At 39.5% G+C, this 21,845-nt stretch overlaps 1 protein-coding gene across 2 annotated transcripts in view; it reads left to right on the top strand.

Moving 5' to 3' along the window:
* The window catches only part of LOC103133542 (E3 ubiquitin-protein ligase NEURL1-like), a 35,198-nt gene extending 13,452 nt beyond the window's left edge, over positions 1-21,746 (top strand). For both annotated transcript variants that reach the window (XM_016667957.1, XM_007545317.2), the window contains 3 exons: positions 12,771-13,496; positions 18,218-18,397; positions 19,714-21,746. In XM_016667957.1, the coding sequence (XP_016523443.1) occupies positions 12,771-13,496; positions 18,218-18,397; positions 19,714-19,958 (1,151 nt within the window). In that variant the 3' untranslated portion in view covers positions 19,959-21,746. The remainder of the gene's footprint in view (positions 1-12,770; positions 13,497-18,217; positions 18,398-19,713) is intronic.
* The last annotated feature ends 99 nt before the right edge of the window (positions 21,747-21,845 follow it).

The raw sequence follows: 21,845 nt of genomic DNA, 5'->3' as shown, positions 1-21,845 counted from the left end.
TTGGCTTTTAAGATAAATATGCACAACAGTAAAACAAAAAAAGGGGGCAACATTTGCGGTGAGACTAGCCTGTTGACTTTGGCTATATGTACTGCTGAGTAAGTGGTTTAACATTCTTTAAGAGGTTTAAGTCTATTAAAGCAGCTTCCAGCAATTCTGCTCAGGCAGAAAAGCATACTTATCTCCAAGAGTCTTCCTCTGCGCCAATGGGAGAATTTTATGAGAGTACTCTGCCAGATTAGCACAGAGAGACAATTGTTTCCCACACAGTTTTAGTGTACTTGTAATGGTTAATGTAGCCTTAAAGTGCATTTTCTGTTTGAGAGAGCGTTCAGACCCAACAGCGACTTCAGTCATGATGGCTTTACTTCTCACAAAGAAACTCAGACGACAGTGAAACAATTTACAAATTCCCTTTCTGAAAACAACATGCAGATGTTTCATTTATTTACCGGGAATTAATTAAAGGAAAATATGCTCTTTTGATGGAGCATCATTGAAGTGTAACCATGCAATATGTGCTACAGGCATGTACCGGTACAGATAGATCACAAGGTGAGATGATGCAAGATATATCATTGAAAAAATAGACACATGAGTTCAACTTCAAATATATTTATTGTTTTAATATGTTATTCAGGTTATTCAACCATTAGATGGATGCAAGATGCTAATATACACTGTTTTCAAGAGTTTCAAGAACTCCTAATTATTCATGTAATTATATAAAACATACTTTTTTACAAATGTTGACTGTGAATGCTTTCCTCAGCATTGTGGAGGTCTGTGCTTGCTGCAATATATTTTGTTGCTGAGATGGTATTTTAGGCCTGAATAGCTTTACTTCTTTCTGCACAACTTGCGCAAAACAATAGTCTTTTCCAGCATCCCATCAGATGTTTCTTTGAAACAAAAGTAAACCCCCAGTGCTCTTACAAAAGCTGCTTTGTCGTCCATCGCTGTTTGTTTGCAGATGTTGCTTGTGCATCAGATTTACAGATTAAGTTTACAAATCAGAAATGGACTTTTTTTAAAAATACACTATGAGCACAAAATGATCTAGTCCAGGTTCATATATCGCAGCTTTTAAGTTTTTCTCATTTTAATGTGGTCGTAAAAAAAAAAAAACATTAAAATGCAGTTCTTCTGCTCGCAGAAACAAAAGGAAGGCATTATAAATCAAAAACTGCATGCTAAACAATTTCTGACTGTAGAAATATCCAATAGGTTTGAACAGTCTATGCAGATCAGATTTTGAAACGGAGGCAATGAAAGTATTATAGATCTTGAACTCAAGATAATCAAATGCAACCCTAGTTGCTGCTACCGCTAGTCTGAAGGAGCTGAGTGGGGGAGTCACAGGAGAGTGGTGCCTCTGTGAGGCCAAGCTGGGCTGGAGACTGCAGCTCCAAGGAGGAGCTTTGTTGAAATTGATGACACTTTGAGGGAGCAATTGCTTAGTAACTACCACTAAAGGTGACATGATGACAGTCCTCAGTCTAACTGTGTCAGTGAATTGGAGAAACGGCAATTTAGTATTGGTCTCTGAAATGTGTGAGAACTATTCTTACAGATCCCCTCAAAATAGTTTTATTGACTGACATCTTTCAGTCTCAGTAATATTTCTGATTAAAATATGTTTTCAATTTGGCAGCAATAACCTACTAGTTTGCTGCGTCATTTCTTGTTCGTATTTTTTATAATTGTGTAGTTTGTCTGGTTAAACTGTTTGACCTTTTCAATTATACAATTACACACCATGCTGTGTTATTCATCAATGCCATCGTCCATCAGATCTGTTTCACCTCTCAATAAGTGCTCTTCTGCTGAACAGCTTTGCTTTGCTGCAACCAGGTTTCATTCTGATCTTGAAACCTTTCCAGGTGTGCTGCTCTTTTCCTCTGTGCTGTTGTTGAGGGAGAGCAGTGTAGCAGCTAGCCACCCATGCCAGGAGTCAAAGGTGACCCCAGGATCAGTGAGGCCACTGAAAGAAAGCTGAGATGGTGTTGCATAAGAGAGGAAGCTAAATTAATCTGCTGAAATCAAACTGAGCCTCGGGGTCGTCCACGGCAACAATGCTGCCCATGCAATTTCATGAAGATCTGTTACATCACCGCGGTCGCTGGGCTCACACAACTATCAATACATACTAAAGTGCCCTTTTTTGAGGTTGCTGCTGCGAAGAATTCCCCGGCTGGGACACATTAGTCCTGAGAAGGGCTTATAAAGGGTTTCCTCAAGTGTATGACGAGACTCTTGCTGCAGAGCTGTTATGCAGGCATACTTTGTCAACTGGGTTTTTCACAGATGTCTCAGTTTACCATGTTTTTCAGGACTTTTTCTGCATCTAAATCATTCTAGTTTTTATCTGTTTCTGGTTGAAGTATTTCAGCTCACCACAAAATTATCTCCAGGAAGTACTGAAAACCAACTTATTTATGTTTCAAGTTCGCAGTATGCGGTCGAGGGAAAACTTGAAGTTCGATTTACGTCCTTTAATCAGACTCTGATCACCTTATCAGCTACACCTCACTATTTTTTGGCTCTTTGAGCTGTTAGACGTTCATGGTAGAGATTCAAAACGCTATTGGAAATATTCCTCTTAGATCTCGGTTTGTATTCATATGATGACATTCAGCTGTTGCTGCAGATTTATCTGCACACTCATAATGCAAATCAGTCATTCCTACACATTGCAAAAGTGCTCTGCTAGACTAATCTGGAGTACAATAAAGTGTCTTGTCATTTTAAACAAACCAGTGTGAAGTGAAATAATCTGAGTATTCACATCTGGTGCTTCCATCCAACATGTTGTTTGTTGGATCCACAAAAAACATGTGAGGTAAAAGGACAACATAAACAGATGGGTATAACCAGATGTAATACTAAAGAAATAAAGCTAGAAAGTGTCCACCAAAGCACAACATCACTAGCACCCAGAACCATTGATTCAAGGCAGGATGAATCCATGCTTTTATGTTGTCCAGGCCAAATTTAAACCCCACTGTTTGAATGTTACAGCTAACATGAAGACTCATTGGATCGGGCAATGTTTGTTAAATATGATACTGTCCGGTCAGAGTGAAACCTACAGACTCGGTTTCTTGTACTTAACTGGCAGGAGTGGCAACTGATGCCATCTTCAGCTACTGTAACCCATCGGCTTCAAAATTTGACAAGCTGCGCATTCGGAGAACACACCTCAGTTACTGTACTCATCACTGTTGTAACAATTGCTGTTATTTTTTAGCTCCTGTCGCTTATGATTTTGAGCCAGTCTGCCAATTCCTCTCGAAACTCTGCAGTCAACAACGACAGTTTTGTTTTGTTTGTTTGTTTGTTTGTTTTTTCATTTATAAACCTGAGAGATGATTGTTGAAAATTACAGTGGTAGTTTAAACTTGCCATGTAATTGCTGAATTGTATTAGCAAAAACCAGCATACATAATAAAGTGTCTGCTGAATATGTGTATGTGGGTTTGCACAGAGAGCACGCAGCACGCTCGGTTTCTTAAAGGTATGATGGATTTCTTCTAGGTTCAGAAATTCTAAGACATTTTGTGATGGATGCAAGATGCTCTACTGGGGCTTTGTTTACCATAGGTAGATGAGTCATTTAATCACTGACAGAACTGTAGTGATCCGTAAGACGGCGTCTGCTAGAGTCATCTGCAACTTGTCTCTGTAGTCATTAAGGAAAAATCCAAAATATCTGCCAGCGTGTCATGAGGCCGTGTTCTTTCCAAGTGATTAAGAGATGGGCTTCAACATAAATCATCTACATTTGCTTTGCAGTGGACCTGTAGAGCATCAGCATCGGTAAATTGTCTTGCTGAAGCAAGACATTTTACATGTCCATGTTTATTATCACTCTGAGGGACAAAGAGATAAAGGTAATACTTTCTATGTACATTTTCAATGAGTGGTTTTGAGCTTTTTTTTAAAAAAAAAAAAAAAAAGTCATTGAATATGTTTACCACTTTCGGATTTGTCTTGGCGATACATGGTTTTCCAAAAAGCATATTTTCAGTTAGATTATATGTGAAATCATCATTGGACCTGCATGCTGGTGTCAGTCAACATAGAATAATAGGTGTGCACATTACCATTTTTATATTAGGTCAGTTTTATTTTTGATTTTTTTTTTCTTCTGGAAATTAAGGAAATAATTACACAAGAAATAAAAAAAATGGCAAAGCATAGATACAATATTTAATAAAGTCTCTTGCTGTTTCCAGAAATTATGTACAGTAGACTCAAATGGCAGAAATATTTTCACATTGATTGTTCTTATTTATCTAGTAAAGCCAAACACTTAAAATGTTCCACTACAAGAAATAAAAAGGAAAATGCAAGTGAAACATTTACAGATTTTTCCATTGTATTTATGTTAAAAATAAATTTTTGAGTACAAATTTCTCTGCTCTCGAGGATGTCAATGAAGCACAAATTTTCTTCAGAGGTTGAATATTAAACAGACTTTTTACAGCATCTGTCACATTTCTTCATGTCAGAGCTGCAGGAGAACCTGGCTAAAAAGACACCACGTCTTTTCTGGGCTGCATTCAGTTTCCATGGTAACCAGCAATTTTACTATTCAATATGCATTGGTAGTCTTCAGTACTTTCGTTACCTCTTTGGTTTTTAACTGAGATAAGATAAGCAACAAGAGGTTGGTTTTTACTAGACTACTGAAAAACAGAGGGGGGAAAAACGCACTCCAATTGAAAGTAAGCTTGTTTTCATGGTACTCCAAACATGCTTGGATAAATAAACAAATTTGAAGTCAGCAACAATCCATTAGTCCTTGGAGATATGTCACGATTTTATATCTCGTCAGCAAAAATAAAACACTTGATTGTCTCAATTAGTTTGAGGATCTGAACTGACTATCTGCACTCCAAGCAGATTAAAAATGCAGATAAAAAAAAACATATTGAAATTAATAACAAGGCCAAGCAAAACCTGTGACAAGTCTACCATTTAAACACCGGTGCAATTCCTTGTTTTTGTTATTCAGATCTGCTCCACTTATTTCTAAGAAACACGCAACATGATGGGGCTGGTTGAGGTACGTTTCCAATGAATTGTGTTTTCATTCTTTTTTATTTTTCTGAAATTTTCTTGCACACTTGTCATTGTGTGAATCTCATCTTTCTCAACTGAGAACTGAAGCTACTTTTGCTCGTGCTGTTTATCTTTCCTGCGTACCTGTTTAGCGTTCAGATGAAATGATGAGAAACTCGGTGCTTTACACATGTCTAGTGCTATTTGAACACGACTGCTTTTGTTTCCTGGCTTTGTGTTTATTTTTGTCCTTTCTCTTGGTGTGCTACACACTCCTGCCACTTGCTACAACACTTATTGTTTCACTTGTCAACATAGATTAGGTGACCTCTCACTGGGTTTGATTTGTGGATTTCAAGGTTTTAAATATAGAACTGGATTTGTGATCAAGCCACATGCGGTTTGTAGCACTTGGTTGTTCTGAAGGCGACTTAAAATGAAATGCTGGAGGAGAAAAAGTTAAAATTGACCTCTGCTGTACTCAAACTCTGATTACAATAAGTGTATTAGACCATGTAGATGCAGTTTTTACCTATTTCTTCCAGGCGTCATAAAGCAAGTGAACAAAGCTCTTTTGTTAATTTTGATGAATGAAGCCATGCGATGGACCAGAGGGGTTTGCTTACCCTGAACTATTGCAAATTGATGCTGCACTAGTACATCTGATTTCTGGTCTGGTGCTTGAAGCCAAATCTTCCAAAAACAATATGCTAAAAATTCGCCTTGGTAATCACAATATGCAAAATCATTTATCAAAACTGTGTATGAAGCCAAAGGCAAACAGCGGGACGGTGAGAGAGAGAGAGACGGAGAGGGAGAGAGAGGCAAAAAGATATGCTAAATGTCTCCATACTATAAACATTTAGTAATTTCCTTTCACTGAAATCTTTTGGCTCAAAGAAGCTAAAATCATGCATCATACTGCAGCCCTCCACCATTTTCCCTGTTTCGCTCCCTGTTGTACTTGAACCTTTCCTCTGAGTTTAAAGATAACACATATAAATCACATGAATGATCCTGTTTTAAAGGACTTGCTATTAAACCTGATTACAGTCGAGAATATGCTCTGCCCTGTCCCACATTTTCCTATTATGGAAATTTCTGCAGCTTGTAACATCAGTTCAGGTCAAGAGGACAAGAGATTTCCATGTAACACTAAGAATTACAACACTAGAGGTTACTATGGTAAGTCTGGGGTAAAATTATGCTTTTCTACAGAGCTATATATTATTCTGAACCTCAAACGTCTTACCCAATATGTCGTATGCAGGAATTGCAGCTCAAAACGCTTTTTCCAGTTGTCTTTCAGTTAGCAACCTTTCTTTCATAATTAAATATAATTAAAATACATAACCATTGTTCCTTAAGGCTTTATATTCTTTCAAAATAGTTTTGGTTTTAGTTTCATCTTGATGGAGTGAAAGTAAAATCTTCTCTCACATGTTTTTGTATGACTAGCTACAAGTTGGAACCACAACCTTCTATGTATTTCAATGGGTTCTTATGTGATGGAAAAGCAGAAAGTAGCGCAGGAGTTTCTTTGCATGTCTTTCATAAACTTTTGCACATAATGCATCTGAAATGTGTGGCACACAGCAAGGGGTTCTTTAATCCAATCTCCTGAGTCGATACTTTGTGAAGCCAGCTCTCGTCTTTATCAGTGTGCCTCTGCCAGGTTGGCAAAACCTATTCTTCTATGAAAAATACCTCAAGTTCAGTCAGATTGCATGAAGAGCCTCTATTGTTTTGCTCAACAAAAATGATTCTCAGTTGTATCTAAATGTGAACTTTAAGTAGGTTATTCTAATAAATGCCTTCACTTTATTATAAAACATTTCATTGACTCTGACTGTGCTGGAAGTCTGAACTCCATCCCAGTCTCAAGTCTTTTATAGCTTCTAACAGATTTTCTTCCAGAATGTTCTGGTATTCATTTCCATTCATCTCCCCTTCATTTCTGACCAGCTTGCCAGATTTTGCTCAACAAATACGATTTCCACAGCAGGATGCTGCCACTAACATGTTTTGCTCTGGGGATGGTGTGCAGTTTTATTTTTCTGCCAGAAGTTGAATTTTGCATGTGGGCTAAAACGTTACATTTTGTCCTCTGACCAGAATGCATTCTTCCACATTGTCTACGAAACGTTTCTGCGGTATATCTGAAATATTCTCGCAGTTTTTAGCATTCAGCTAATCACTTTTAAGTCACTGCAGCATATTGTCTGCATCATTTGTTATTTGTTATTTAGAACTATTATTTTTATTCACAAAGATATGGGTTTTATATTTAAAAAGTACATCACTTTTTCTGTAATGTAATATGCATGTAAAGTTGAGGGGCATAGAGAGCCCTAAAGGTTAGATACATTCAGGCAAGAGACAAATACTTTATTAAGACATGCAGCACACCAGAGGATCAAATAACACATATATTCACACCCCTAAAGAGATGGACTAACACAGCTGCTCCCTGGTAGACGGCACATTCAAATTTCATTAAGACATAATGTCCTTCTCCTCTTCGCATAACACAGCTGGTAAAAGGACTGTTCACTTTAAGCAAACTAACCTTTTTAATCAGTTTGCTGAAGCATTTTAAACCTGATTTTAAACTGGATAAAACTGAATGTTGTTTAGCCCCATTGCTGTTTTTATTATTTCCAAATGATTTTCCTTGTTGCTTATAAAATGGAGCAGCTGTTGTGTATGTAATTGACTCTGAGGTGTACAGTTATGATTCCAGTTGTGAGAAATTCAAATTGAAATGCAGATATAGGAACTGTAAGTGATTGAGAGAGTAATAATGAATGCATTTTGAATGTGGAAAAAAAAATCTACAATAACAGGGTCTTAATATTGGTGAGGGGAACATCCAGAGTAAAATATGGCTATTAAAGATGCAGCAATAGATCAAGTAAAGAAAGTTTAGTTATTAGATCACTGTTCGTTGGTGTGGTTGAGGTTGGTGTGGTTGAGGTCCTGAGGAAATATGGTGCAGAAATTACAAATCGTTCAAAATGAAGTAATAAAGTGCTTTCATAATATAATGATTCCTTTTGTTTTGATCTATGGCCTCTATTTTGAATCCATATGTGTTTATTGTTGTAGTTACTGTTTTTTTATTTGTTATGTAACCTATATACTTTACATATTTTTAGTTATTTGTGCTGAATGTGTCGACTCCATGGAGAGTAAATGCAAGGAACTGCAAACAATGGGGATCAAAATAAAAGAAAGAAAGAATCTCCTAGACGGTTGGCAAAAAAAAAGAGCAAGATATTGGAAGACAGTCCTCCGACCAAATGTCTAAAATCATGCACACATGATAAGTCCTTGGATTTACGAGACTTCTGTCTCCAGTGATCTCAGGACTTGGAATTCAGCTGATTTGCGGAACGAAAATAAAAGCAGCCGGGCAGGCTATTGCGGCTCTGCTGGAGTTTTATCGACCCTTGTGGAATCGAAGGGATTTGCAGGAAATCAAAATAGAAATGGTAATGGAGCCTGTCAGGTTTGGATCCTGGGAGTTGCGGCGGTCAGGGGGAACCCTTCGGAGAGAGGGCTAATCGCTTTCAGATGAACGGACAACTCTCCAAGTGAAAGAGGAGAACGTATGTTAGAGAGCAAATATGTCCATCGGCGAAGTTTTCAAAGATATAACTTTGACCAGAGCGTTGAGATAAATCAGAATAATTGGAGAAATGTGTTTTAAATTGAGATCAGATTTAGACACTTCATCAACTCAGCATAGAACTGCTGAAAACAAGCATGGCTGTGTGAAAGTGCATGTCGAGGCACTCAAACAGTATTTCTTTGAAAATCTAACTAAGCGTGGGCTGACATGGAAATATTACAGTTTTGCAGTATTAAGACAAAGATTTAAAAGAGATTTAAAAGTTTTTCTGTTTCGCTGTAAGAAAGCATATTCACCGATATGTGAGGGGGTAGGGGGAGGTCACTTCTTTGCTCTGTGCTTCATATGTTGAGTGAATCCAAATATTTCTGCGTTTTTCAGCCGAAGAAACTTTAAACCTTGGGAATGATAATTACAATCTTTGCATATCTGTAACCAGTTCATGGCTAATTTGGAATAGCACTTTCTGCAAACAAATTTCCAAAAACTGTTTCTCATTTTTCCACTTGTTGATCCATAATTAGAAAACAGGAAGTGCCAAATACCAACTTGACTTGATCTATCACAAACAACACATTGTTCAGTTTATACTACCGCAATTGCTCTGATCATCTCATGGAGTTTAACAGCCTTACCTAGTCATTCAGGTCTGCTAAACAAACATTTGTGTGTATGTTTTTATTCTGGATTTTAAATACCTTGTTCCTCTTTTTTTGTATTTTTCTGCAAGCATAAGCTTCTTCTGTTATTTGGGACAATCTCTCTCATGTCAGATGACTTCACTTTTTCTAGTCAGGCAGATCTCTGGACATCCCCCCTGTTCTTTTCTATACTTAGGACCAATACCCAAACTCACATGCAACATACTCATGCAGACAGTCATCCCAGCTGACCTTGTATAGAGATTTTAGTGCTATTAAAACTCCCAAATGCCTCCTAATCCTAATCAAAAACCTCTGTATCTGCTATCCTATCATACATACTTGTGTCTCTGCGATGCTTCGAGAGACACAAGCATCTCTTGTGAAATTGGACCGAATGTTTTGGCAGCTTGGTCTTTAAAATGTGCTTTTAAACCGCAGCAGTTGATCTTGGCACATGCTCACTTTAAAACAGGTTTCCAGATTTTATTTGTCTTCCCACTTTGACTTTCCTGGAACCGGTTTTTCCGGATTAGTTGAAGAGTTCCTGTGTCCTGAAGCCTGGGACTTGTTTGTTGGGGTTGGGGAACCATAGCAGGTGGATGAATGTTTGTCTCTGTTCTTGTCTCTGCAGTTCCTATGAAGACATTTCCCAACAGTGTCTATAAAGGGTCTGGTTACATTTTTTTTTTTTTTTTTTTTTTAACAAAGGTAATATTAAGAGCCAAAGCCATAAGGGCAGTCATTGGTCCTGCAGTGTCAGTCTGGTATGTGTTCCTCTATTTATTTTTTTTTCTCTTGAGAATGAGTGGCTGGAGCTGTTTAAAGACCACTTAATGTTAGCAGGGCAATTTCAACTGTGCACTTAATCACATAAGTATTGTTTAAAAGGAAAAAAAAAAGAGCGATTCTGGGTTGTTACTCGAATGCTTCAAGGACATGAACTTTAAAATGTCAAAGTGGAATATAATTACCATCATGTTTAGTAGAAGAAAAAAAAAAAGGTTATTGCCAATTCCTAAAGCTCCAAATGTGTGTGCTGAGAATCTGCTGTAAATTTTCCGTGGGAACTATGCTTAATTTTCCAACATAATTAACAGAGAAAACAAAACAAAACATGTCCGAACCTGTGTGACTGCGTGTGTGTGTGTGTGTGTGTGCTTGTGTGTACATGTAGGTCTCTGGCTTTCCATTGAGAAAGTAAATGGCAAAAACAAAAACAAAAAGTGCTGTTTGTTAAGTACAACTGGGAAATTGTTTCCGGGTTGGACTGTTTGCATAAGAGTCACAGATTTCTACTAGCAATTGAATGTGGATGAGATGTATGTAAAATATACATCACATAGGAAATATCACACAGATTTACTAAACACATTATTGGTTTATTGTTATATTGTTATTTGCTATGTATTTTATTTGACCTTTACTTAACCAGGAATTCACCACCTCTTTTATAAAGGAGACGCATGTGGATTTAGTTGAACAATTATTGACTTTAATTCATTTCCAAACATTTGGAAACATTTGATTTCCCTTTATCCTTTTTTATTTTTATTATTATTATTTGATACACTAGGGCTTTTTATTTTTGACAAATGTGTGACTTTGTCAAAAACACTAAAGCGGAGAGGAAGTCGTACATATTCACGTGGCTCTCGACATTCTTTCTGTCGTATCTAATGTCGCTGTCCGCGTTTCTCTACCCAGCGGATTGATACGTCAACGTAAATACGCCTCTGCTCTCGGAAAACACAGAAACCGTGAACCGTCGGAAGCCATCAGCGCCAGAATAGAAATGATCTCTTGCCTTCCATCGTCGGCCAGCTTTGCCTTGAAGATGATAAGGCTGCTAATAATAAGAGCCTCATAGCTGCTTGTGCTCACTCTTGACAGAGGAAGTAATTAAGTTCCAGCAGTTTATCAGTGGGTCGGCCGGAGATTTGCTGTCTGTGGGGTGATAAAGAGGAGCTGTGGTGAGGTGTGCCCTTTCTCTCAAGTGTCCACCCAACGCTATTTTTCATCTTATCTCCTCCTGACTTTCACTTGTTCTTCTCTCACTCCGCATAGGGGAAGCCCGAAGCGGGTCGAGGCTGAGCGCCATCGTGTCAATCACCCTCAACCGCACCCCTCCCCCCTCTCCCGCTCTCCTCAGATGTCCAATAAGACTAATTTTAGCTTGTCGTAAAACTGGCACAGAGTTTCTAAGCGTGCCACTATGTGGGTCTGTTTGGACCGGCCGTGTGCGTAGAAAGCACGTTCCGTCTCTGTTTTCTTTTGGCACAGATGTTCCCATGTGGTTTCTATTTTACAGTGATCCAGATTACCATAGGAATGAGTATTTGCATGCAGCATAGATGCAGCTTTCAGAATGCCTTTCCTTTTCAACCGTCAGAAAATCGTTGACTGTAGCATTTGGATGTGTAACAAAAAAAGTCTTAAAATTTTGCAGAGATACACGAAGCACTGCTGCTCGGTCAGCTTACTGACACTTCAGGACTGTGGCACAACACATGATTCAGAGGATCAGCTGGTTGTGAGTGGGAAAGTTTAAAAAGAAAGCTTGGAAAATCACAGCAACATACAAATTTTAATGCTACTGCACATCTGACGCAAAATTTAAGGTCTATTCCAATCTGTTTCTAGAGCAGACTGATGGCGTTTCAATGGCTTTCTTTTCTTTTTTAAATAAACCATACCCCAATTTTCTTCTACTTCACAATCATGGACTACTTTTGTTCCTTTCTTTCACAAAATAAAATGCATTGACATTTCACCCAAAATGATAACACGTTTTGAGGGGTGTGAATATATTTGCAAGGCTCTTGTATGAAAGCTTAAGAATGGAGGATATATTTTAGCGACAGGACCCCGAGGTGCAGACAGGAGAGGTGGGCTGAAAAACGGAATCTTTTATTCTTTGAATGTTACATAAACCTGTTACGTCTTTTTTTTTTTTCTTTATTATTCTTACCGTGCAGCGATTGGCCTGCAGCTGCAGCTGGCCCCCCACTTAAAGTCCTGATGTGTCTCTAAGCATGTAAAGGCTGATGGATTTGTTTGTCTGGCTGGGTTTTAATCATCTCTACTGAATATGAATATGTTACAAAACGCAGAGGTTCGATAGCAACATGTTCCTTACGAAAGCGGGGATGATGAATGAGCAGTGTACAGAGAACATACAACTGAGCTCTTTTAGAATCTGAATAAAACTGACTGGCAGCGTGCATTAATCACATCGCTGATTTTCTTTTTCTTTTGCTAAAACTAATGATTTTTCTTGCAGCCAAAATGCTGATTAAATTACAATCTTGTCGAAGAAAAATTTTGAAGCACATAAAAACACTGAGATGATCAAATGAAGCTTTTTACACCACCGAGAAGCTGATTACATAACGCTGTGTCTGTGTGTGTGTTTTGTATTTGAACAGACAGCGAGATGGTCCCTTTGGACTGCCTGCGTCCTCATTCCTATGCTGCCACCCGTCGGTCTTCAGCTCGGCGGAACAGTCATGACCCTCGCCTCACCATTAGTCTGTGTGACCTGAGCCTGCAGCAGCAAGAGATGCAGCTCGAAGAAGAGGACGATGAGGGCGATGAAGAGGAACAACTCCAGCCTTTGAGCTCCAACTCCTGCCATGTTCCTCAGAACTCTCAGAACTCGCAGCAGTCCTTGCTGCTGCCCGGCCACTTGGACACCGATCTGCAGTTTCACACTATTCATGGCCTCCACGTCACGGCGCTCGATAAGCACACGGTCGCTCGGCCAGATCACCGCGGCGACGAGAGGACCCTGGTGTTCACCAGCCGCCCAATGCACTGTTCAGAGATCGTGTTTGTGAAGGTGAAAGCAGGAGTCAGCCGGGCGGGGTCTCTGTCTTACGGCGTGACGTCCTGCGACCCGGCCACCCTCAGGCCCAGTGATCTCCCATCGAACCCCGAGTCCCTGGTCGACCGCAAGGAATTCTGGGCCGTGTGCAGGGTGGCTGTGCAACTCCACAGTGGGGATATTTTGAGCTTTGTGGTGAACGCAGAGGGGGAACTTATGATGAGCCATAATGGGAGCAGTGCAGGAATGGCGCTTTGTGTCGATAACTCCAGGCCTCTCTGGATGTTCTACGGTCTGCATGGATCCATCACTCAACTCAGAATTTTAGGTACACTCATCTTACCTTGTTTCGATCCTTTTCATTTAGCTAGTTGTGTTAGGTTTATATTCAGTGCTCCGTCCATTTTTTTTTATCACAATAGGTTATATTATATTACATTACAAAACTACAAGGACAGAATAACCAGGCTTCAAAAAATATATTTGCAGAAAAGAAAACAATCACTGAAAAACAATAATTATTTAAAGTGAAAATGAGATGTATTACATAGAAAGGTGATTTTATGTCTGCGCATTGAAGTTATGATTAATAATAACAATAATAATACTGCTGTAACTGCTGCTATTACCTAATAATAATGATAATAATAGTGACTATGGTAGTAGCAATGGTGTGCCATTGTATTCTAAGACCATAATTCATAACATAAATCCAGTTCAATAAGGAAAATGGAAAGTAATCTTTCAGAAATAATCTGGAAAAAGCGTTGAACCAAACCTTCAATATAAAGCCTTCAGCTCGAAGGCTTTATATTTCCCGGTTACATATTCCTGATTCACATATGACACCACCGGTGCTCCTACATTCTGAGAGGATAAGTTTAAAATATGATTTAAGAACAAATCATCCTTGCAGTGTGGGGTGAAAAGGGTGTAATTGGATTTCAGTCAAAAAGATTTGACTTGAATGGTAAGTTGTAGTTTTATCAACAGGCTGGCTTTTAATTCCCCTGCTGTCTTCCAAATATCTACAAAGGAGGTCTTTTGCAGCTTTGCATTAAGAAGTTAATACAGCATGGAATTGTGAAATTACGTTTTGGAGGACTAATTCCCACTCTTCCAACACATAAAAAAAAAAAGTTTCTCATCCTTTGCCGTCTGGGCTGCTCTCTGACTTTGTATCAATTGAAATATCAGTCTGTAATTTGAATGCAGCTCTAGTGATTTGAACATGGCGGGAATCTTTGAACCTTCGGTTAAACAGAATGTGTCTTCTGTGTTTTGTTTCAGCAGAACTCACAAATTCATCGAGGCTTCGCCTGAAGGCACATTGAATTTCATGTGCCGAGTTTCTTTTCCTGCTTTTCATACTGAAAAGTGAAAAGTGGAGATATTTTCTTTCGCTCCAGGGATTGTCCAACAAAGTTATTTTGTCCAAATTACTGTAGTTGTTGTGAATCGCATCCTCCACAACTATCAGCACCTCTGGTTGAGATGCTCAAAAGCCTCTGAATGAAAAAAGCATACTGTCACAATAAAGATGAGGGAAAAAAATAGTTTAAGTACTTTTTTTCATTATGGTAAAGGAACAGTTAACAGCTTTGTAAAGCTAAAGTATGTCATTTAAATTTTATACAAAATTTTGTAGTGAGCATTTTGAGTATTTTTTTCACCTTTTAGAAGATGGAAGAAGGAATTTAAGTCTTGAAATAGATGTGTTTTTTTCCCATATTATTTTTTTGACACACATTTGGACAATCAAGATGAAATCCCACATTCTCCAGACTTTTCAAGAGTGTGTGGGAACCTAGAGAGTACTACGAGAACAAATTTAGTTTTTTTTTTCAGTCTGTTTGCCATCACTGCAGATTAAAAAATATATACATTATTTAAAAGCCACATTTCCCTATTCCACTGTCGCTGGCTTGCGCAGCACACTAGTAATGTATGCATCTGAGCAGAGCAGGTGTCTCATTCACAGGAAATCAATAATTGAAGGTGACCTTTGCTGAAAGTTAGAATAAACTAAAATTGATCAGTTCTCCTAATTTTCTTCCTCAAACCTCTCCTGGATGCTCTGCTCTCCTCTCCACTCCCCCGTGTAGTCAGCCAGACTGAGAACTCGGGAGGTTATTTCTGTCTTGCGTGGGCTCCCAGCAGCCAGCATTATGTATCAGGAGGCAGCCTGTGATAGCTTCTTATGATGCCCTCCTGATGCATTATTAAAATGTAATTGCTTGGAGATTTGCTGTGCTGGGTTTTCCACCCACAGCCAGTTCCAGTAACACTAGTTTTGCCTCTGTACTTCCTCTTTTCCCTATTTGCATTTTATTTTGCACCCCAAATCATATCCCCATTTTGGTTCTTTGGGGTCCGTAACTCAGTGCGTTACCCGCTCCAGCTGTGTGTATGTGCGTGTGTGTGTGTGACGGGATGTCTAAACTCACCCACAGCCTCTGCAGTTGCATGCTATAGGTTGCCATGGAGACATCTAGTCACTGAAGCAAGTGGCAGTTTGTCATGGCTGGGTGCTGTCAACCCTCTGAGGTGGAACAGATGGGAGTCTGCCACTGTCACATGATCACTTTGTCGGTTTTATCTGAGAAAGTAAGATTTAACCATTTCATGTTCGACATTTAACATCCTGATGTTGTCGTGTATCGCCATCATTGTGGGTTTGCATGACTGCCTCCTTTATCTCCTCAGCTGCTATCTTGAAGCTGCTATGATATATACATCACAATGCAATTGTTAGCAGCTCTGATGGGTAACACTGCTCTTGTTGACACAGTGTTTTGCTCTACTCTGAGAAGCAACATCCTGACATCCATGGGAATGCTTCCTAGACACATGCCACTAAAGTTAACATTAAGAAGACCAATCACCCCCCCTACAGGGCAACATCGGCGCCATAAACTAGCGCACTTGTCTCTGAAGGATAAAAATGTGTTCCACTCAGAGCCCAGTGTCTTCACTTGGCTTTCTATCACTGAATGATGCCAGCAGATATTGAAGGTGCAAAGCAAGCAATCCTTCCTGCTTCACAACCTGCACAGCCAGGACCCACAACAGGTGGGGTATCTTGCCTCTAGATTTGCAATGAAAGCTTCTCATCAGCTGCAGAAGATTTTTTTCCAAGTGATTTCATGTGGTGAGGAAATCTGATATGCAAGTGCAAAAAGCAAAAGTAGAGTTCTGTTTCAACAAGTGACGGAAAGGGTGTGTGGACATCGGTTATCAAGTTTATCTCAGATTCTGTATTGGTCCAGGTTCTAATAGATATTCCTCCAGTTCTGTCCAATATTTAGCACCATATTTAACAGCTTCCCTGTTCCTGTAAAAAACAACAACAACAAAAAAAAAAGCATCCTGCAAATGCTGCCATGATCCAGCCGTCACCTTATTTCATTCTTGGGATGGTGTGTGTTCAGCTCAATCCGCATTGTTTGTTTTTGTTTTTCAACCTTCAACAAACTTCTGGGGCCTCCAAGCAACATCTGCTGTCACATTGTTATTTTACCGTCCTGGTGACTTTTAAATACAATAGACTGTGCTGGATTTTATTTATAGGCATCAGAGTAAAGAGGGGCTGAATAAAAACGCACGTCAGACTGTAACAATTTTTATTTTTAAAAACTGTGGTTTAATACTTTATTAAACCACAAAAACCTCCCATTGTCTCCATCTATTTTTAATTGATTCCCAAATTTCTGCCCGTGACTGAATTCTTTAGCAAATCTTTACACATCTTGGCAACATCTGTCCCCCAGAAAGCTGGCAAAGGCTGCAAGAGGGCAAATGCTCAGTTTGCAACTTGCAGAGAAATGCTACTTGATGTGTAGACAAGCAGTTTGCCTTGACTGGTACTCATAATGTGATATATTGCTACGTGTAATAAACAAGAACTTGAAGGCACTAAACACAAAAGGCTCAAACAGAAATAAACAGACAACGAATACCGCAACACCAGTTATAAATTTATCCAAGAGAAGATGAAAGGCGCCCTTCATGAAACAGTGCGTAAATAGATACAAAGGTTATCCATTCTGCCTTATTAGCGTTCACCGGGACATTTACCCTTCGTGAAAAGCTCTAAAAGGTCACTTTAAGGTGGTAATGCAAGGGTGCTGTGAACGTGTGCACCCCTGCCCCCTCCGTAATACAGTGTAATCAATACGTGATCCCCACAGACGGTGCCTCAGCAAAGTGGTACGATCATCAATCTCAACAGTGACCTTAAAGACAAATAAATTACTGAAAGACTTATGTTTCTGCTGTCTGTCTGTCCTGACCTTTTTAGCAACAAACTCGCTGTTGCATAAAAGCCTACTATAATTTGTTTATGTAAGCTCAAACAGAGAGCAGTGTTAAAAATGGATGGTAGAAAAGGCATTCGGGTTTAGAGCAATACATCAGAGCATGCAGAAAACATTATTTGCATACCATATAATATTCTGAAGCTTGACGGGTTTTTTTTTCCTGTGGTTTCTCACCATTATCACCTCTAGAACACTTAGAAGAAACAAAATGTTTGCAAGGGATGTAAGACGTCAGTGTCATGTGCATGACGCCAAGTGAACCATCAGTCAGACTGTGACAATGCGGGGAACTGGGTCAATATTTCCGTGTCCTAGCAGAGATGATCGGCCTGTGTGAGAACCGATGGCAGCTCCAGCGGTTACGGAGTGCAGATGGGGATGGATCATATGGCTCAGACAACAGATAGTTTGTGGAAGTTGTTTTGTACCTCATCCAGAGGGATCATGGGTTTGTGAAGGAGGAAGGAAGGGAGGGGGCCGTGCAAGCTCGTGACTCACTCGTTTACACCCACACGCATACACTGTGGACTCACTAGTCATCTGCTTGGTGATAGAGCGGAGTTAATGCGTGTAAAAGAAATAGAAGAATAATGTGAGGCAGCTAGATGACCAGAACAGTTACATTTGCCTGAATGTTTGCTAATCCACCGTTGATCAGCTCTTGAAAAACTCTTGCTCTGACTGGTTTTATGAAAGCGGATGTTAACTTTCTGTCCTCTCTCTATCCAAGGCTCATCTTTGCCTCTAGATCATCAAGGTTCATCAGTGCCCAGCTCGCCGTCGTGTTCGCCCAACTCCCCGACAACACTCTGCAGTAGAAATTCTGGGTCCAACCTCAACACCACACTGAACATCAGTCTGAATTCAAGCCTTAACTCCAACTACAGCACACTGTTTTCCACTTCCACAGGTTGGTTCAAGGTTTCATGGAAAATTCTCTTCAGATTTTCACACTATAGGTCTTTGGAATAATGCCGGGAAGAAAACGATTATTGAAAGAAGCCATAAGAATTTTGCCAAAAAATATGTTGGGGACAGAGCAAACGTGTAGAAAGAAGTGTTTTGGTCGGTTGAGACCAAAAGCGACGCTTTTGATCAACAAGTTAGACACCAAGTAAAGCAGGACATTTAGAATACACCATCCCTAAAATGCTGTGACTTTTCTTCAGTGCAAGACAACCATGTACTTTAGACATGCATAAAATATATCCTGGAAGAAAACATGTGTTGGCAGATCAACTTTCAAGAAGAAAATAACCTTGAATACACAGCCAGAGCCACAAAGGAATGGTTCAGCTCACAGCATGTTAATTTATTGGAATGGAGGAGTCAAAGTCCAGGCAGAAATCCAATTGAAAATCTGTGGTAAGAAGTTGAAAAGATGTTCTCTGTTCACTCTGACCAAACCTTAGTTATTTTTGCCAAAATATTGAGCATAATTTTCATCTTTTACATGTGCAACGCATTTAGAGACAGTATTACAAAGACAACCATCAGTTTTTCTCCTCTTCTCTATTTTGTGTCAGCATAAGTTACATACAGTTTGTTGTATGAAAATGGTCAACAAGTGTGAATACTTGCAATGAACTATAGTCCGATGTAAATTAGTCAACTGTAAAACCGATATGCCTGTTTTAGAAACATTTACCTTTGTGATATGAAGCTGCCATCTGTGGTGTCCATGTTGTCTCAGGAGGAAGGAAAAGTGGCAGAAAACGTGACATATAAATACTGACTGACATTTAGAGGAGACCCAGTGGTTCTGTCCCGGGGTTTCTTTAGTTACATCAAAAACAGGGCAAATTCCTTACATATTACTGAATGTGCATTTAGTGCAGCAGAGAGTTGGACCATCTAATTTCTATCTGGGGTGTTTATTTGCCAGATGAGCACTTCGAACAGTTTTTGTGTTCTTTGAGCCGTTCCAAAGCTGTTTACATGGGGACAAGCTACGGAGACAGCATGTCTACAGGTTGTTCCAAAGTTGTGGGTGTCATTGATCAGCAAAACTGTTTCAGCAGGTGGCAAGTTGGCTTCAGTGTGAAAAACAGCAAGGTTTTGTCAAAAGCACATTGCATTATGCCAAGATGAGGAGAACAACCTCTCTGCCTGTTAGTGGTCACACTTGTGTCATATACATGCTTCCTGCAGAGTTTGCATTGTGAGTTTAGACCTTTTCTAGCATTCCAGCTCTGTTTCTTATGTCTCTTCTCTCCTCCTTCTCAGGTATAAACCCAAGCTCTCCGTTTTCCAGCCATCCACAGTCCCCTACATTCCCATCTTCTTCCAGCTCTTGGAGTGAAGAATGCACTATCTGCTACGAGAACATGGTGGACACCGTCCTGTACGCCTGCGGTCACATGTGTCTCTGCTATGCCTGTGGGCTGAAGCTCAAGAAGATGGCCAACGCGTGCTGCCCAATCTGTCGACGGACAATCAAAGACATCATCAAGACCTACCGGAGCACATAGACCTCCTTCCGACAGTGCTCAAGGCATCGCAAAAAGCCATGTAAGACTTTCTAAAGACAGCACAAATGATGATCTGGCTCAGGTACTCTACAACAGGACTTGAAGCTTGATAAAACATTTTGTTCAAATAATAGGAGACATCATCAAAAGCCATGAGAGATGTGAGCTAAACATGGTACGGTAAAAACAACATGGCAGTATGCCTTAACTCATTTATGCTGAAGAGAAACTGCTATGTCCCATGTCATGCAGAATAAACCCTTCGTGATCTCTCCATCCAAGTTAAATGGAGATTGTCCAGAGCCGGGGATAATAACAAACAGAATCAATCTCCAGCTTCACCAGCTGCTACTCTGCTGCTTGTCAGGAAGCTTTGAGTCAGACAGTCATTTAAGAGGAAGAATCGATTCTCTTCCTAAACTGAGGGAAAAATCAAGGGAAGATAGTTTTATTTGGAGATTTCCTGAAGGCAGTGCAAAAAAGAAACAAGTAGAGAGGGTGAGAAATCTTCTTTTAGCAATAATCAGACAATAAAACATAAGCACTAAGGGTACAGAGAACCTTAAAGGAACTTAAATCCGTAATAAGTGGAGTGTCTTGCATATTAACCCACCACTTCAGGTTGTCAGGCAGAGACTGTGGAAACGGCACAAAAGTGAGAACAACGTCACCGGAGAAGGTCACACTTGATGAGGATCGAGAATGTGAATCAGCGAAGATGGAGGCTGAGGAGGCTGTAAGTTTGAGACTGAGATGGGGGGAGATGAGGAGGTGGTTGAGCAGAGTGTGTGCCTGTTTTGGTGAAGATGAAGTGTTAGTTCACTCAGAAGTTGAGATGCATGTTCTGGGTGTTGGCTCTCATGCCCTCCCTTTTGTGGCTTTTCGGTAACTTTGCTGGATTATGTAATTGCACAAAAAGTCATCCAAATAAAGAGTGGTAGGTACTGGGAAAGTTCTTTTTTTGCTTTTCTTTAAAGTGTTGAATCAAGCTGTTCTTCACTGTTAGAATCACTAGCAAGCCTGTAACCCTTCTCTAATTGTCCCATATCATGGCATTCTGCATGACATGGGACACGGGAATCTTCTTTAGGAGATTAAAATAGAAATATTTCATTGAATAATGGTGTATATCTGTGCATTGCATCTTCTAGCTGGTCCTCGTGTGCAATCAGTGACAAAGATGTAACAACTGTGAGAATTTCATTTGCATATCATTTCCCGTGTGCTGCTCTCCGACTATATAAGGTAACATAATATTTTCACGTGTCTACTCATGTATTATATACTGATCATCTTTGAATAGGTAACAATGCTTTCTATTGTTTTGTTTGTTTTTTTCTGAAAAATTGCATCACTCATTTAATATAGTAGATATTAAATTGTGTTTTATAAAATGTCATCTCATCACTGCAGGATTAGCATTACCAGTTACAAGTATGTTGTATAACATTTGTTCATATTTTCTGAGTGTATATTAGGCAGTTCACTGTGAAAACCGAAAGTAATGTTTATCATACTATTTCATCATGGAATCCTTATTTTGTGGTTCTAGTTTTCAAGACATGAGCTGGTTGACACTCGAGTATAGAAACATAACTTTGCTATATTTTATGTGAAACTGAATGCATATATGTCCTTGATGGTGGTATGCATAGTATTTCTTTTATCCTCCACAAAGAGCTCCTACAGTGTTTTAGTGTCGAAATGTCAAATTTTTCCAGGCTTGAGTTTCCAATGTTGTCATTTTTCTCCCACTTTTTAAGCTATAAATATCACTTTTACAGCAAACATCTCTATAATGGTCTTTAAATATGGAACATGGAGACAGCTATGGATGGATGGATGGATGGATGGATGGATGGATGGATGGATGGATGGATGGATGGA

Source organism: Poecilia formosa, unplaced genomic scaffold (genome assembly GCF_000485575.1).
Source record: "Poecilia formosa unplaced genomic scaffold, Poecilia_formosa-5.1.2 Scaffold12, whole genome shotgun sequence".
NCBI lineage: Eukaryota > Metazoa > Chordata > Actinopteri > Cyprinodontiformes > Poeciliidae > Poecilia > Poecilia formosa.
Note: the sequence above shows the minus strand (reverse complement) of the source record. Positions and strands in the feature narration are given on the sequence as shown.